This window comes from Maniola hyperantus, chromosome 7 (genome assembly GCF_902806685.2).
Source record: "Maniola hyperantus chromosome 7, iAphHyp1.2, whole genome shotgun sequence".
Lineage (NCBI taxonomy): Eukaryota > Metazoa > Arthropoda > Insecta > Lepidoptera > Nymphalidae > Maniola > Maniola hyperantus.
In genome coordinates this window covers 6,937,090-6,955,125 of record NC_048542.1, presented here as the reverse complement: position 1 = coordinate 6,955,125, position 18,036 = coordinate 6,937,090, and the positions used below count along the sequence as shown (strand labels likewise).

General features: G+C 37.3%; 2 protein-coding genes across 3 annotated transcripts in view; both read right to left on the bottom strand.

The window, feature by feature from the left end:
* On the bottom strand, nt 1–3,794 carry LOC117983850 (trypsin-like). Its single transcript, XM_034970472.2, has 4 exons — nt 3,528–3,794; nt 2,605–2,860; nt 1,877–2,068; nt 1–1,163 (listed from the first exon to the last, which is right to left on the bottom strand). The coding sequence occupies exons 1-4, from the start codon at nt 3,761–3,763 to the stop codon at nt 957–959; spliced, it is 891 nt and encodes a 296-aa protein (XP_034826363.2). The 5' UTR covers nt 3,764–3,794; the 3' UTR covers nt 1–956.
* Nucleotides 3,795–9,174: 5,380 nt separating this feature from the next.
* The window catches only part of LOC117984118 (orexin/Hypocretin receptor type 1-like), a 46,520-nt gene continuing 37,658 nt past the window's right edge, over nt 9,175–18,036 (bottom strand). For both annotated transcript variants that reach the window (XM_034970770.2, XM_069499657.1), the window contains 2 exons: nt 12,141–12,253; nt 9,175–10,777 (listed from right to left, as the gene is read on the bottom strand). In XM_034970770.2, coding sequence (XP_034826661.1) covers nt 10,347–10,777; nt 12,141–12,253 — 544 coding nt within the window. In that variant the 3' untranslated portion in view covers nt 9,175–10,346. The remainder of the gene's footprint in view (nt 10,778–12,140; nt 12,254–18,036) is intronic.

Below are 18,036 nucleotides of genomic sequence, written 5' to 3'. Positions count from 1 at the left end.
GGTCAAGTGCGAGTTGTACTCGTAAACGAATGGTTCCGTACTAGTACAAAATCTATGTAACTTTTAATTATTTTTAATTTACATGGCGCCTATTTTGAAATTCGCCATCTTGGTTTTTTATTGTAACTGCAGCGGCTAAAAAAATCTACACTCTGGCAAAATTTCAACTCTCATTTCATTTCAAGAGATACAGCCCGCTGACAAACGGACGGACAGCAGAGGTTTAGTAATACGATAATTAGGGTCCTATTGGCACCCTTCAGGTACGGAATACTGAAAAGCAATCAATAGTAGGTATGGATGGAAATTTGTATCATATTCGTATTATTATTGATGGATTTGTTCATTTTTCCAAGTGCTTATTACACGCTCGGTGAAAGAAAACTCATTGAAGCAAAAAAGTGACATAAATATAAATCGAAGTTCATAAGATGCTCACAAATTCTTATTTGACGAAGAAACCATATTATGACAATTCACGGAAAAAACATAGGTAGGTATAGTACGCGACAGGTCGTGATGGCATACTGGGAAAGAACGGTGCAGGCGAGCGCGGGTGACGTGCGGGTGTGCGAGGCGTCCCCCCGCCTCATACCCCGATTGTCATCTCAACCTGTCGCGGTCTATAAGTATACCTACCCACAACGTCATTAGTTATTAATACATTATCGTCAATAGAACTGTGATATAAAAATAAAAAGAGTAGGTTACGAAGGTAATGTTGTGAGCCATTGGAAAAAATGCAGTCAATGGGGACTACCGACAGAAATAAAAACTTAAAACTATAAAATAGAACTGGTTCTTTTTTGTTTTCCAAATTAGGTAAGTATCACAAATTAAAATTTTATAATTTGTAAATTAAAACCATTAAGATTATTTTAGTTTTTACATCTATCGGCACTCCGAAGACTATTAACATTAGCATATTGGTGACGCGACCTTAGAAAACTTTATAATTAAATAAAATTATCTTGATAATCAACGGTATGCTTCTTCGTCCATCTATGCCCGTGGATGGTAGAATGTATCCAGGAGTTGACCTCCACGGAGGACACTAAGGTCACGAAGGAAGGTCCGCCTTCAATGTCACATTCTTCTGACTTCCAGGAAGAAACTATACCCCACAATATCCCGTTCAGCACAACCGGTGCACCAATGTCTCTCTGAAATCCATGCTAATATTATAAATGTGAAAGTGTGTCTGTCTGTCTGTCTGTTGGCTTTTTGGTTGGTTGGATGAAATTTGGTACAGAGTTAGCTTACATCCCGGAGACGGCGGAATATTATAAAAAAACTTATGATGATGTGACGTCACATTACAGTATTTCATAGAATCTGTTTTGACGTTTGATAAAAAGTTACTGATTTGACTAGTTGTCAAATGCCGTATGAAATTATTCAATAACACTTCTTTGGGCTTCGCCGCAGTCGGGTAAAAAGCGGATTGATGCAAATTATCTAGCAATGCATTTATTCAAAAAGTGTAGTGTTTTGACTAAATAAGGGTTTAGTTTTAATGTACTTATAAGTATTGTAATTACTCAGGTACTTACTAATTTATCTGCGTAAAGAGTGTGTGTGTAATTCACTATCTTTAGCTTTGGAAATTTTGCTACATCATATTCTTACTTACTATCTTTTATTCTTATTATTGTCTTCGCGATTTTGTCTCGTGGTTTTAGGATTTTAACATCCCCTAAAACCCTTTATTTTCCTAAATATCCAGGCTGCAAGCTATACCTATCTGTGCCAAATTCAGTCAAGACTATACAAGCGACTAAGCAGCAGATAAACAAACACACTTTTGCATTTCTAATAAGTAGGTTGGTAATAAGTATTAATTTATGGATTAGACTTTAATCTTTGGAAAAAATACCTGACAAGGATTAGTTCCAATATTAGGATCCAAGCACATTATATACTTGGTATTGTTGTGATCTGACATGAACATGTCCATTTCCTCAGAGCATACTTCAGGATCTGTCGGGTGCAAATGCGACACTGTAAGTATTCGACGCCGCCTCTTCTGCTCCAATGATTCTCCGTAACTTGAACTTAGATTTTGTTGCTATAATGTAACAGGTACACAAAATTTCAGTACCTAAGTATTGAATTTTAATAAAATTGTACCATCACCAAAAATGCCGTGACCAAGTTTCGAAAGCACATAATATCAGTCGATGTGCTTGTTAAGCTATGTTGATGAAATTCGATAGCTGGATATACGAGGTCCGAAGTAGAATAGGCGAATTAAGCAAGATGCTATTCCTACAATAGAGCACGTTAAATCATCGATCCTAGATTTTATCACATGCTAATAATAATTAAATCAAAATTGTACTATTATCTTAAGAAAACATCTACCATTATGTAATTAATGAAGGAAGTCAGGACCTTCAGCAATGAGGAGAGTGAGAGAGATAACTTATCGAAATATGTAAAAGTTTTTTTATTCAAATGAACTTTTACAAAGTTCGTTAGTATTTCGTCTGTACGTCTGTTTTGGAATGCATTTCAACCAGCAAGAAACTCGGCGGTTGCACTTTAAAGATTCGATTTACAATAGTATCTATTATGTCACCAGCCATGCATAAAAGTAGGTACCTGATATACTGGCCATGCGGTCACTATAAAATGTGAAGTGACGATTTTCCGAGGTTTTTTCTGAAGTCTTATAGGATTTATACTCTGCGTCAGTGTTACAGGCTCAGGCAATCTTATAAGTGCCACGTCAAACAGAGGCTTACTGTCGTCAAAATAAGGATGAATTTGGAAGTACTTGATGGGTGTTAGATATCCCCCTTTCTTGTAATTAGCGCTGCCAAGTCTCACCCGAATGAATCGTGAAGACTCCCTAATCCTGAAACAAATAATATTGTCTTTTCATCTTCCAAGTGTTGTGGCATGATTTACGATCGAACTTGAAGGTTTTGATTGGAAGTTTATGTAATTCAACAGGTTGTTTTCATTGCAACAAAAGTTCCAAAACCATAATAAGTAAATTACAACTTTTCCACTTTTAATTACTTAGTATTTTATCCCAATGGCTCTGATGTTGATGTGATGGGTTGAATGAAAATGTGATGGATATCGTAAAATGATTTAAATGATAATGAAAACAATGAAATCCACTAATAAGTTTAGAAGCTACAATACAAACACACAGACTTAGTACGTGGATTATCGTTAATAATAACTAACTTTATTTTGGTAACTTTAAAGATACTGGCGCCGATTCTGTTGTCTTCTCTTAACTAAATTTAGAGTATCCGCTGCTCCTTCTTTTTAATATTGCTACAAAAGGACATAACATGAATTTTACATTTTTAAAGACTTTTTCTAGTGCACGCTACAAATTTAAAAAATATTCTCGCGACTGACTGCTAAATTCACGAGGTTTGACGGCTCTAAATTAAATTTAAAACTGTCAAACTGGGTATTTCCTTGTCATATTTCAGTATTAAGAAGAGGATGCGAATACTCTAAAATTTGGGTGTGCTCAGAACCAGCACCATTGTTTAACTTACGTAAATAAAGAATCAGCCTCTGTAAGCACCCAACTTTCACCGATCAAAGCGCCAGCACTAATGTATGTAAATTTTCGTAATATCGCCACCATGTATGGAAAGATATTAATGTCAGTTACCATAGTGTGTTCTTCCAATGCTTTGGATACGTCTGTATCAATTGTTGTAACACTTATTTTGTTTATTAAAACCGTATTTAAAGCGTAAATAGTAAATAATCTATTGTTGATAATCATTTTTAAGTTTAAGTAGTTTTTTATTACTATTTACGAGAAGGTCAAACCAGATTGAATAATTATTATTTTTAAAATTATATCTATTTAGTTCGAAAATATTTTTTTTTAGTTTGTCACAATACACGTTTTACTATTACAATTTTGAACAGTGCCTATGATCTACATGGAAGAGATGCCAAATGCTGCAAAATGTAATTTAGCAAGCACTAGCTACCTAAGGTAAAGTTAAACTAGTTCAGTCCACCTGTATTTTACGCAGTATCGGTTCGCCACTAAGTTTGATTAGTATTGGCAAGCGATAGCAATATCAGCAGTAGTTTGTAAACACTTGACTTACTCTGAACTGAATCGCGGCAGTTTCTGGTTTATACTAAAGCTCACTATTTAAGATAACATTATTACAGAATTTGAGCACATGCAAGAAGAAATATCATAAAATTAAAAGTAGTTACCAACATAACGAGTAAAGTCCCAAATATATGGATGTAAAGTTGTGTGCCGTCATGCGAAAGAAGGTGATCCAAGTCACACGTTTACATTTTAGATAAAGAGCACATTATAGTCTGTTGTGTTGCCACTGGATAGAAAGAAGAAATAAAGGTTGTAGAGCTCTGTTACGGCGACGATGCTCTACGCACGCTACGATAGGTCGATCGTCTCGCCAGGTTACGGTAGGACACAATACAGCAATTTGTATTTATGTAGCTTAAAGTCGCAATATACTTAAAGTTTAAAGTATTTATTCATGAAAAACTTTCAAGTACATTAGTTTGATATAATAATATGCATGTACTCTAAGCACAAAATATTAAAAATAAACAATTAATAATAAACTAGCTGCGTTCCTGGCCCTCAAACTAGGATTCCCTGTACTATGCGAAGCCAGACAACGCAATTCTCAATAGTGTTCTATTTAGTGAAATTGCGTGCGGATGGCATCCGCTTTTTTATGGCGTAATAAAAAGTTGGATTGAAAAATGTGTGAATCGTTTACACTCAAGGACGAGCGGAAGGGAAAAGAAAAATACAAGAAGAGACAAATCAGATTTTTGAGCGATGGCGTCATAATTTTATCGCGTAATTGGATTTATTTTCGCTTCAGTTGAACATAGCGGAATGCGGAAAAACGCTCGCGGATGTTTTGACGCGTAGATACATGGCGTTTCCATAATACTTCAACAATGTTACACACTTATTGGCGGAATTTTGTGAAATTCTGCTAGACTTAATGGGAAGTTTTGCAACGATAAAATACCTACCTATCGTAACTTTTTGGATGTAAGTACAATTCCAGCATTAACTTCCGGAAGCGTTGCATCGTAAAATACAGATTAACATTTTTACTTACCTATCCAGTTCTTACGATGTTTGAGTGTAACATAAAAGTTAAAACTTGTATTATTAACTTTCAAAAGATTTTAGACGGAGAGTGCAGAGAACGTCACATTTTACTTTCATAACGACTAAGTGACGTTCAAGTTAAAAATTATTTAGTAAAATGTTTTTGAGAAAAATTGCGCACATCTCTAAGTTCCTTTTAGGTTTCCTTTAGTATTTCCTATGGTTTTAGTTGTCATTTTTATCTGAACTTCAACAAGCAGCGTTAGGACAACAAAAACTGCAATAATTGTGTGTTTTAGTCCTAATGACTAAAATGCTAATTAAAAAGTTTATATGCTCATTACCTATTAGCTAAATGGAACAGTTACACTTCAGCCTAAAAAAACTAGGTACCTAAAATTAAGTCCTATTGTTAATCGAAGTATGTAGGTATAGGTAGTCCGCGACAGTCCAAGATGACAATCGGAGTATGAGGCGGTGGATGCCCCGCACACCCACACGTCACGCGCGTTCCCCCGCACTGGGTTAGCGCGGGGGTTGTGCGGGTGTGCGGCGCGTTCCGTCCTCGTTTCCCATCTCGACATATCGCGAACCTACAATAGATATAGTCGCAGCTAGGAACTATCTTTACTTAGTGACACTCAGCTGCACAACAACAAGCCGTACAAAGTTAAACAAGTTACCTTCACGATTCTATGTAAATACATGCAGCCTTCAGTCCATATAGACTTTCCGCACGACTGGACGGCAATCAAGTCACACGAGTAGATATTCAAGTTATTGGTACACGGTAGCTCGCCGGGGACTGCTATGTATTCAGATGTTTGGTGCTTCGGCTTGTAAAAATATTGCTCTACCAGTACTTTAAGACATTGGCACACTAAGAGCGATCACGCACTCATCCGATCTGAGTGGCCGTGAAAATACGTACCAAAGTGGTCATAGAACTTGTATGGTAGCTTACGCACTCCATCCGAGTTCTCTCCGTCATCCGTGAAAATATTATCTCGTATGTGCCTCGGACCTATGACGTAGATATGTCAAAGATGACCACTGAACAGCTTAGATTTCGATCAGAATTTTTAAATCCGTATTTTCACGGACTCATATCGGATGAGTGTGTGATTGCTCTTAGTGCGTGTTCACGTCAAGTCTTTGGTGTAAGAGCTACATCGATCAGCAGCATCATTCATCTGTTAATCAAATAAAAGGTGACTGACTTACTAATTGACTGACTAATGAACTGACTAACTGACTGACTGACTAGTCAGTCAGTTAGTCAGTTCGCAGTTTGCAGTAGCTTAAGCTATCAACACACAGCTTAAACTACTGGACGCATCAGGCTGAAATTTGGCATGCAGATACCTATTATGACGTGGACACCGCTAAAAATGATTTTTGAAAATTCAGCCTCTATAAGGGGGTAGTTGAAATTCGTGTAGGCCACGTGGACGAAGTCGCGAGCATAAGCTAGTAAACATTTAAGTTTTATAGGACGCGAAAGGTCGACATGGCAATCGGGGAGGGAATGCCCCGCACAGCCCCCGCGCTAACCCGGTGCGGGCAAGCGCAGGTGACGTGAGAGAGTGCGGGAGTCCTTCCACCTTATACCCCGATTGCCATCTCGACCTGTCGCGGACTATACGTTAATTTAAGTAGGAACTTGTTTACGTCTAAGTGTACCTCGACCTTTATTTCATTCGTTATTATGCAAAGTTTGCAATCTTGTCGTCGTATAGGTACCCTATGTACTGTATCGTTGTATGTTCTTTCATAATATGTGGCTGGTTAGAAAATTAAAATGAACACATTTTGAGATAATCTTGTTAAATGTTACAAAAATTAAAGTTTGTCTGTCTGACCGCGTTCTCGTATCGTTCATCCGATTGGATTCAAACTTTGTATACTTAGTTGTTCTTGGCACTTGTCTAAAGATATCTGACATAGTACAGCACGCAGCCGAAAGTAATGTACATCAACCTTTAGAAGGAGATAGCAGATTTGTAGAGCGTTATCCCTGTCGTTGAGACCGCCATAACAGACACATGTGTGACAGAGACAACGCTCTACAAAGCCAAAATGTCATTCTAAAGGCCGATGTACATTACTTTCTGCCGCATACTGTACTTTCTATGTTTAATAGGTGACAAGGTTCCATGGTTCCATCGCATGCCAGAAAATTAGTTATCCATATCGATTATCCATACTAATATTATAAATGTGAAAGGGAATCTATCTATCTGTCTGTCTGTTTGTTAAATTTTAGAACATAGAAAAGTAGTCCAGAAAAAGATGAACACAACTGGGCATGGTTTCAAATTTCATTGCATCTGTCTTCTTGGAAATATATTTTTATAAAATATAATTTCTATCGGCACCTATATATTTCAGTTTGATCCACCCCTATTTGGTACACTTCAGTGCATAATTTATTCATTTATCAAGATTATTAAATGCAATGTCTAATTCGTAGAAAAGTCTTTCTTACCTATTAGCTAATGCATAATCCGTGCAGTTGTTTTAATCCCGCAAATTGCTATGGCGCTGGAACCATGTCTCATTAACATCTAAATGACGTCAGTTTGACGTCAGACGTAATAAAATATACCATCAGCTCGAAACTTTAGTCTAGAGCTACGTCACTAAAATTGCGGCCACGCGCATTAGCAATTTGCGGGACTTATACGCACTTAGCGAAAGGATCTCCTGACTCCTAACTAAACGGCTAGCCACAGTATACTCGTTCAAGTTTCAGTATGCGCCAATCCGATCGGAAAAAACCTAACGCCCTCTCTGAGATCCTTTTGATACCCTATAGAAAAATACTTGCTCACCCTCATCTATCTCATCATGGGCTATGAGGGTTTATCTCAGTTAGTCGTGACTTTAAAGGGAAACCCCAGTATTCGTCACTCTCGATAGATGTCGTTAGTTTTGAAAAAAACACTTCGGATATTGAATTACACTTTGGGTCTGGATGGACGGCGACCAAGCCAAAGAGTATAATTTAAAACACTACGTTCTAGGGCCAAGCAAGTAGCAAAAAACGACGACGTGGGTAGGTATAAAATCGAACATTTTTCAGCCTGGGAGTTTGTGCTAGGGGACCTCCAAACCTTGATAAGCCTTTTTGTGAAATCATTATGTTCAATAGGTAAATAAGAGCCAATTCACTATTCAGCAATAGAGGCCGCCCCATAAAAAAACCGGCCAAGTGCGAGTCAGATTTGCGCATTGAGGGTTCCGTAAAGCCCTTTCATATTATATTTCACTTGATATAGTAATCTTACTTTGAAAATTGAAATTACTAATTATTAGTTCATGAACTTATTAGTATTAACTATAGCTGGTACGTTGACAAAACATATACTTACAGGGTTGCCACGCTTTATACGAGTTATGTCCTTTTCCGGAATACAAGCTATCTCTGTACAAAATTTCGTCAAAATCGGTTAAACTGATGGATCGTGAAAAGCTAGCAGACAGACAGATAGACGGTAGACCACACACTTCTTATATTACTTATTAAGTTGATAAGTATAATATACGATCCCTTTTAAAATGTTGCTTTTTAGCTTTTCGTTACTGCAAGTGTCAGTGAACTGAAGGCATAGGTGACAGTGAATGAAAACAATCAAACTATTTTCAGTGTAAATTTTATTTTTACAAAAAACAGCAATATATACAATTATGTACTTCTAAAACATATAAATAAATAGAAACTTAGTTTATTTTATAAATAAATAAATAAAATGTACTTCTATTTTCTTACATCAATAGGTAGATATATGTATCCACAACAACAGACTAGTCATTAATTTTCACCGGAGTTACCTACTTGTTGAGAATTTTACCTACAATACTACTCGTAAGTATAGTCCGTACAAAATGCTCACGCGCCTTTTTAACTTTATGTGTCTCGCCAACTTAACTGGTCATCATGTCAAAAGTACGGTTCACCCACGAACCTATACTAATATAGATTCGTGGGTTCACCTTTAAAATAAGGACTAAAATCGAACTTTCGACACTTGGACGATTTAACCTAGGTTTAGGTTAAATCGTCCAAGTTTCGACATGACATTTGACACATAAAGGATAGGTTGGTACATCAATGACATAAAGTTAAAATGGCGCGTAATAACTCATTTTTTACGCGTTATATACCTATCGTACAAACTTAAGAATGTCGAAACTGCTGACTAGAACTTATTTAATTAATAGATATCTAGTTTCGATAGATGGTTGTACCTACAACCTAGGTACTTCCCGGTGTCTTAAAATAAAACTTTTCTATGTTTAAGCAAAGAGAGATCAAAGAATTTTATTTATCTTAAGAATAATTAATTAAACGTCTAACTTTTCTTACTTCTAAATTTATTTCCTAAATAATAGAGATTTGCCTGTTTTAAAAACTTGACTTATTATAACAATAAATTAAGTAAGTATGTAAAAATGTATGTACCTCAAAGGCACAATGCACAAATTAAGAAATAATGACATAATTTATTTATAATGTTTGTATATTGGATCCATGACTAACATAGGCACAACGCACACCTACAGAGTGGAGCATAGACGCAATCTTTTTGGATCGCGTACGTCCGAATGAAAAAACGGAACCCATATAGGATCACCCGTGTCTGTCTGTCATTCTGCCACAGCCAATTGCAAATCTACTGGTACCCATAAAGTTGAAATTTTGTACATAATATTATGAATTTCTGTGACCCAAACATGAAAATGTAACGTAAATAAATTAATTTTGAATATGGGGGTCACTTTTGGGAGACAAATTAGATTTTTTTTAAACTGTATTATAAACAGCAGTGGCGTGCAGGTCATAGAGGCATAAATGCACTGCTTACCCCAGTTGTAATATCTCAATGCATAATTTTCATTATGACCTGCAAGTAAACAGGTTCCTACCTAACTAATGCCTACCCTGGCTTCAAACCCTGTGCACGCCACTGATAAACAGCTATACCTACCTCTTGACCACAGTGACATATCAAACGCACTTGTAAGGTTTAATCGATAACAATTCAAACTCAACTTTACTTAAGTTTGTTGTGCGTTTGATCAATATTATGTGGTTTCATTATACCTACTATTTTCAACCGTAGATAATTATTATTTCAGAAAAAGTTACTGTTTTTAGTTTCTACCAGAGACCTATGACCTAGAGGTCTATCGGTTGCTGATGATAATGATGATGATGGTTGATTATATACTATGTTTATTATGACATGTAACCTTTTCTATACTCCATTTGATTGTATGGAGAAAAATTTTCATAATATCTCTGCCCGTTATTTCCAGTGACATCATATTTCAAACTCTGTGATTCAGCACGGCCAAAACCTTTAAAAGACATGCGATCACAGTTTTGGCCGTTGAATGACGTATGACCACACTTTTGGCCGTTTAACGACATTCGTTCACATCTGTGGCCTATAAATGACATTCTCTCGCAATTGTGACCTCTTGACAGTGGCATTTGATCACAATTATGGGATCTTAATGAAGTATTGTGTGAACACGTTTGGCCTTTTTCGAAGGATTGGTCGAACTTTCTCTTGGATGTGGTGAGACGGGTCAAGGTGGTTGATGTTTCGTGTTTCAGACCCGTTGAACAGCAGAAGGCCCGACGGAATTCCCGGCGATATTTACCTGAAATATACAGAATACAGAATACGTAAAAATGTGTTAAAGGAGCAGATGTCGCACAGAATATAAGTATGCAGTGAACTAGTGTGTATTATTGTGAAAACCGCGACGAACTGACGTATCTATAGTTGTTTTGGATGATTGAAATAACGTTCTTGCAGATTATTTTTGTATTCTTTTAAATTCTGATACAAGGTAGCCCTTGGCTACAATCTCACCTGGTGGTAAGTGATATGCAGTCTAAGATGGAAGCGGGCTAACCTGGAAGGGTATAGCAGTTTTTCTTTTAAATTTTACTAAACCCTTTGGTTTCTACACGGCATCGTACCGGAACGCTAAATCACTTGGCGTCACGACTTTGCCGGTAGGGTGGTAGCTAGCCACGGCTGAGGCCTCCCACCAGACCAGACCAGAGATTTAAAAATTATGAAATTCCAAACCCATCCCGGGAGTCGAACCGGGACCTGCCAGCGCACACCAGCAGAATGGAGTGGAAACGAGGTGCAGCGTCTTTCTTGAAAAAACTCTTATTTATTTTGGCATAGTGGTGGTACGGAGTACGGAAGTGGCGCGCCTCGCCCGTGGTGCACCCGAGCGCACCGCTCTTCCTTCGAGTCTTCATGTTTTGTTTTCAGTAGGTATGTATTTCAGAAAATTCTCACTTATTTAAAGTGTGACTATGATAATAAATATGGATACAACAAAATACCGGCGAGTCAGACTTGCGCACCGAAGGTTCCGTACTCGGGTATTTTTTCGACATTTTGAACGATTAATCAAAAACTATTATGCATAAAAATAAATAAATCTGTTTTAGAATATACAGATAAAGCCCTTCCCTATGATATACATACCACTTGTTATAGTTATCTTACTTTGAAAATTAAAAATACTAAATTATTTGTAGGTAGGTATAACACATTTTTTGTGTCACGTAACCACAAATCCACGGTTTTCGGATTTATTCTTAGCACAAGTAAAAGCCTAGGTAGGGTAGGTCTTATAAGATCTACCTACCTGACAAATTTCATGATTCTAGGTCAACGGGAAGTAGGTACCCTATAGGTTTTCTTGACAGACACGACAGACAGACAGACAGACAGACAGACAGACAGACAGACAACGAAGTAATCCTATAAGTGTTCCTTTTTCCTTTTGAGGTACCTAAGGAACTTTAAAAACAGTAACTTTTTGGTTGGAACGCTCCCTGTCTGTTTCAATATTCGGCCGAGAGAGTCGTAAATCTAACTCTTAGTCGTATGCAGAAGGATCTGGGATACCACCGCATTGTTATCCGAAAACTTGGAAAGGGTCATAGACTTTAGCAATGAGAACAACGACTCTGAAAGAGAATAGAGATACTTACCACTCATGAAATTGTAAATTAATGGGTTGACAGCTGAGTTGGCATAGCAGAGGACATGGGACAACAGAGCCAGGCAGGTGATCACGTCGTTCTGTTCCATATCCAGCACGTATCTGAAATGATAGAGAGACTGCTTACTATCACATCGTAAATGCATACAGTGAGACGACGCCCTTGATGTTTGAACCACCTACATATCCGAACGATTAATCCTCTACTGAGCCAAATATTAATTGTTCTGCCGACTACTGTCAGTCCTGTGACACATGTGTTTCTTGTATCAAAAAGTGTACATCCGTACACGCGTGTTCGGTATGACATCCTGCCTAACACTATACCTCCTACCATACAGGATGCGTTGTCCCGCAAATTGCTATTGCGCTGGAACCATGTCTCATTATTCTCATTAACATCGAAATGACCTCATTTTGACGTCAGCCGGAATAAAAATATATCATCAGCTTGAGACTTGCTTTGTTTTCATGAATACTTTTCAAACAGCCTGATGATGGAGATGTACGCTGGGGGATGGAAATTTTCTAATGGCATATGGCAGGATAGTAGAGTTAAGTAGACTTTGGACATTATTTATTATGTTTTAGTAGGTACATTTGACTTAAAAAGATTTTTACAGTATTTAACTTATTTTCATAGCTTTCTTGTGTATGAAAATAATATCTCCGTCCTATTGGTGAGCTAAAAGAATACACACAATTTCTATTATGCATGTCACACGTTTCAGATGAAAAGGCAGCCATATAAATGTTTTGAAGGTAAAAGAAATAACGAGGAAAAGGTATCAAATACCTACCTATCAAATACACTGAAAACGCTGTTATTGACTCCAAGTAGGTACACTTGAATTGTACGAATAGGTGCGAAATGTTTACTAATTAATACCTACAAGCTATGCCTGCAAGTTAAATATTTTGTCATAACCTATTATGTCCACAGCTGTTGAGGTCAAAGAGTTAAGATTTTTTTATTAGCTACTTACACATAATATGCTTAGATACATAGTAAAATACACAGGTAAAAGTACCAGATTATATCCTTGACTTCGCACACGGGGATTTATGTTTTTAAATATACCGTGGGAACTCTTTAAATTTCTGGGACAATAACCGGCCAAGTGCGAGTCAGACTCGTATGAGACTCGCAGAATGTATAGGTTGGTATATTATTTTACTTTGAACATTGAAAATATTAATTAAGTTTTTAAAAATCCCGTAGGAAGTCTTTGATTTTCCGAGATAAAAAGTAGCCTATGTCACTCTCCAGGTCTATATCTACACACCCATGCAAAAAATCACGACGATCCGTTGCTTCGTTGCGACGTGATTGAAGGACAAACCAATAAACCAATAAACCAACAAACAAACACACTTTCGCATAATATGGGTAGTAATAAATAAGTATTATCATTTAATCCAACATTTTAGTAGAGATTTTGAAAGATGAATTGCGTCAAACAAGAGTTCGTATTCACATTTATTTTATACCACCACTTAGCATTTATTTCACTCGGAGAAAATTAATGACACTTTAGGGAAAACATGAAACCACATCAATTTCTTCTGCCCACGCAAATCGTTATCATTTAGAAATTCCCAACTAGGCATGCAAATAATATGTTGTCACTTAGTGTTTGTATATATTATATTATGACTAGATGATGCCCGCGACTGCGTCCGCGTGGATTTAGGTTTTTTAAAATCCCGTGGGAACTCTTCCATTTTCCGGGATATAAAGTAGCCTATGTCCTTCCCCGGGATGCAAGCTATGTCTGTACCAAATTTCACCAAATCGGTTGAACGGTTGGGCCGTGAAAAGCTAGCAGACAGACAGACAGACACACTTTCGCATTTATAATATTAGTATGGATTTCCGAGTCTAAGTACTTGAGTAAATTTGCATTTGTCCGTCTCTCTATCCCTCCATTCGTCTGACGGGTCTTATTAGGTAATTGTCTTATTTTATAGTTAACAGTAACTGAAGTTTGTTTACACAGGGTTTTTAGTTTTTTAAATTACGTAATTTATTTCCTTTATTTTAGTGCAAAATTACTAAAAATCTGTAGACGTATCATTTATCGAAATCAGTTGAGCCGTTCAGTAGTTGCAAGCGGACATGGGAAAGGACATACATACCTACAGGTCAAACACATAACCCTCTTTTGGGCTTCACCGCAGTCGGGTAAAAAACCAGCCAAGTGCGAGTCAGGCTCGCACACTGAGGGTTCCGTACTACAATCGTATTTTTTCGACATTTTGCACGATAATTCAAAAACTATGATGCATAAAAATAAATAAAAATCTGTTTTAGAATGCACAAGTAAAGCCCTTTCATATGATACCCCACTTGATATAGTTATCTTACTTCGAATATTGAAAATACTAATTATTAGTTCATGAATCATGACCACAATTTAATTTTTTTTATGTGATCTAACCCTAAATTCACGGTTTTCAAAGCTAAAGCCAGCTGTAAGACCGACCTACCTGCCAAATTTCATGATTCTAGGTCAACGGGAAGTACCCTGTAGGTTTCTTGACAGACAGACAGACAGACAGACAACAAAGTGATCCTATAAGGGTTCCGTTTTTCCTTCTGAGGTACGGAACCCTAAAAACATTATTTTATTTTAGTTTAAGCCAACCTTGAACTAAACTTCGGCTCCGGCTAGCTTCGGTGAAGACTGTGGTGATAGCCGATTAATCGGCTTCAGCTAAAAATCGACCTTCAGTTGAATACTAAATTCATAATAATAATTATGCAAATCGATGACCCAATGCAGAAAAATTAATCCCAAATCTGTGGTAGGTCCGAACAAAATGGGACGCAAGGTCTTACGGGGCTAACTACGTAGGAATAATTAGTATTTTGGGGCACTACAAAAAAATTCAAACATCTTATTGTGTTAAGTTTACTTTAATTTTTATACATCTAATATTTTAGTGTCAAAGAGGATAGATTTGTTCTTCGAAACTTCTATGCAATCAAACGGTAGGTACTATGAATCCCGTCAATCTGAATAACTAACTAAGTACTTGAGGGACGAACACTTAATGATTCTGAGGTGACAACAAGGCATTTAATTTCACGATCGACTTGTATTTCGTCCTAAGACGCAAGTTCCCTATTCCATCACGAATTAAGCATCCAATGTCTATTTATCTTCTTCTACGTCTGAATCGGGGAACCGAAATCTATGTGTACGGAATTATCTACGTGTAACACATCTAATACCTTCTATCTAATACCAGAGTGAACTAGAAAAAGGGAACTCTCAGTTTGATCCTGATTCGACGATATGTCAAATATTAGGCTATGGTGACGTCACAGTTCACAACAGTTAAGGAACTTCAACAAAACGTCGATACTTCGACATCACTGGCAGGCGTCAAATGTTAATACATTTGACGCAGGTAGTCCTAAAGTAGCCCTATTTTTCTTTGATTTTACGACACCATAGCCTAATATTTTACATATCGTCAATTCAGGATCAAACCGAGACTTTCCTCACTCTAGTTCACTCTGGTGAAAAACCGGCCAAGTGCGAATCAGAGTCGCGCACTGAGGGTTCCGTACTACATTCTACATTTTGCACGATAAATCAAAAACTACATCTCGTTCAAACCAATTTTCGGTGGATTCGGTAATTAATGTACATCATATATTTTTTTAGTTTTATCATTCTCTTATTTTAGAAGTTACAGGGGGGGGACACATTTTACCACTTTGGAAGTGTCTCTCGCACAAACTATTTAGTTTAGAAAAAAATGATGTTAGAAACATCAGTATCATTTCTGAAGACCTATCCATAGATACCCCCACGTATAGGTTTGATGATAAAAAAAATTGAGAGAGATAAAAAGTAGTAAGTAGGTACTTAAAATATATGTCCGTCTCCAAGGTGCAAACTATCTCTGTACCAAGTAGATGACGCTCGTAACAACTTCCAAGTGGATTAAGGTTTTCTTAAAATCCCGGGGTACTCTTTGGCTTTCCGGAACCAAAATAGCCTATATTCTTCCCCGCGAGAGAGCTATTGCTGGATCAATTTTTCATCAAAATTGGTTGAACAGATGGGCCGAGAAAAAGTAGCTAACAGACAGACACACCATAGCATTTATAATATTAGTATGGACAAAGATAATATATTATTTGGTATGGATTAATAATTATCGAAATAATTTAAGGAATCTAGGTAAGCCATACTCTATCATTTATTTTCAGTTTCTTACAAAAGTAGTAGAACAAAATTCGTTATTTTTAGTTTCATGGTTTTTACAGAGGCCACGGTATTAATAAAACCACTGATTGTTGCTTTTAATTACGTCTTACAACCGACATAACAAAGTGATTTATTACGACTGCCAAATGCGCCTATGTCGTGGTATATGTATTACTAGATGATGACCGTGACTTCGCCCGCGCCTATTTAAGTTTTTATAAATCCCGTGGGAACTTTCCGGGATAAAAAGCCTTTGTCCTTCCCAGGAATGCAAGCTATTTCTGTTCCAAACTTCGTCAAAATCGGTTGAACGGATTGACCGTGAAAGGCTAGCAAACAGACAGAGAGACAGACACACTTTTGCATTTACAATAATATAGTATAGTATGTATATAGTATAGTATGTATGTATAGTATCGTATGGATAGTTTGTAAGTATGGATAAACAGAGAAAACCAAACAGAGAAAATTACTACGAGTATGTATTATAATGTACCTATTAGCTAATACCCGCGACTTTACCCGCGTGGATTTGTTTTTAAAATTCCATGAGAACTCTATGATTTTCCGCAAATAAAATTAAAAGAACAGACTCGATGAATTGACACCTCCAGACGAAAAAAATCATGCCAAGAAGAAAAGTCGGAAAAGAGCAACGTACCATATTAATTAATGACTTATTTCGCTAGTCGTAGCTGTGCTAGCCTAGTGGTTAGGACATCCGCCTCATAATCAGTGGTCGGGGGTTCGATCCTCATTCCGGACACGCGCCTCTAACTTTTCGGAGTTATGTGGGTTTTAAATAATTATCACTTGCTTTAACGGTGAAGGAAAACATCGTGAGAAAGCCTACATGCCTGAGAGTTCACCATAATCCTCTCAAAGGTGTGTGAAGTCTGCCAATCCGCACTTGGCGCGCGTGGTAGACTATGACCAAACCCCGAGAGGAGACCCGTTCTCTGTAGGGAGCTGGCGATAGGTTGATCGTGATGATGATGATGATAAACCATTAGAGAAGACCAAAAAGATAATCCGTCAAACAGTCAAGTTACAAAACTAGGTTTATAACCGCTTATAATATTATGCTCAGTCAACATTGATTCGATTAACGCTGATGTGTGAACTACAATCTTCGGTTTTCCCTTGAGTCGTGTTTGACAAGACTGGCCTTTTGGGAATAAAGTTATACCTATAGTAACCAAACATCCGCCTGAGATAAACGAGAACCACGAAACATAGTTTGCGGTCAATTGCTATACCTATCTGCTATTTATTTTCTTTTTCCTTAGTAGATAACCCGCACTTGGCCGGCGCGGCGTGGCGGACTATGGCATAAAGTCTTGTCATTCTGAGAAGAGACCCGTGCCCTGTAGTGAGGCAGCGATGGCTTGATCATGATGATGATGCTGAATAGATGCCAAATACAGGATGTAAGTAACCAGAACGCTAGCAAAATCTTAGCGTTATTATTATACAAACCAATACCATATTACCATTTGCCTCATTTTGTAGTTTTAGTGATAGTATCTTTCAAAACCGCTATGTATAGCGCGCAAAACTCGTGTCAATGCCCCGCCTACGACGCGGCATTTACTCCGAGTGGCCAACTTATGCAACGTTCTTTGAACTCTAGCGTCAGTCAGATGTTTTATTTGCAAT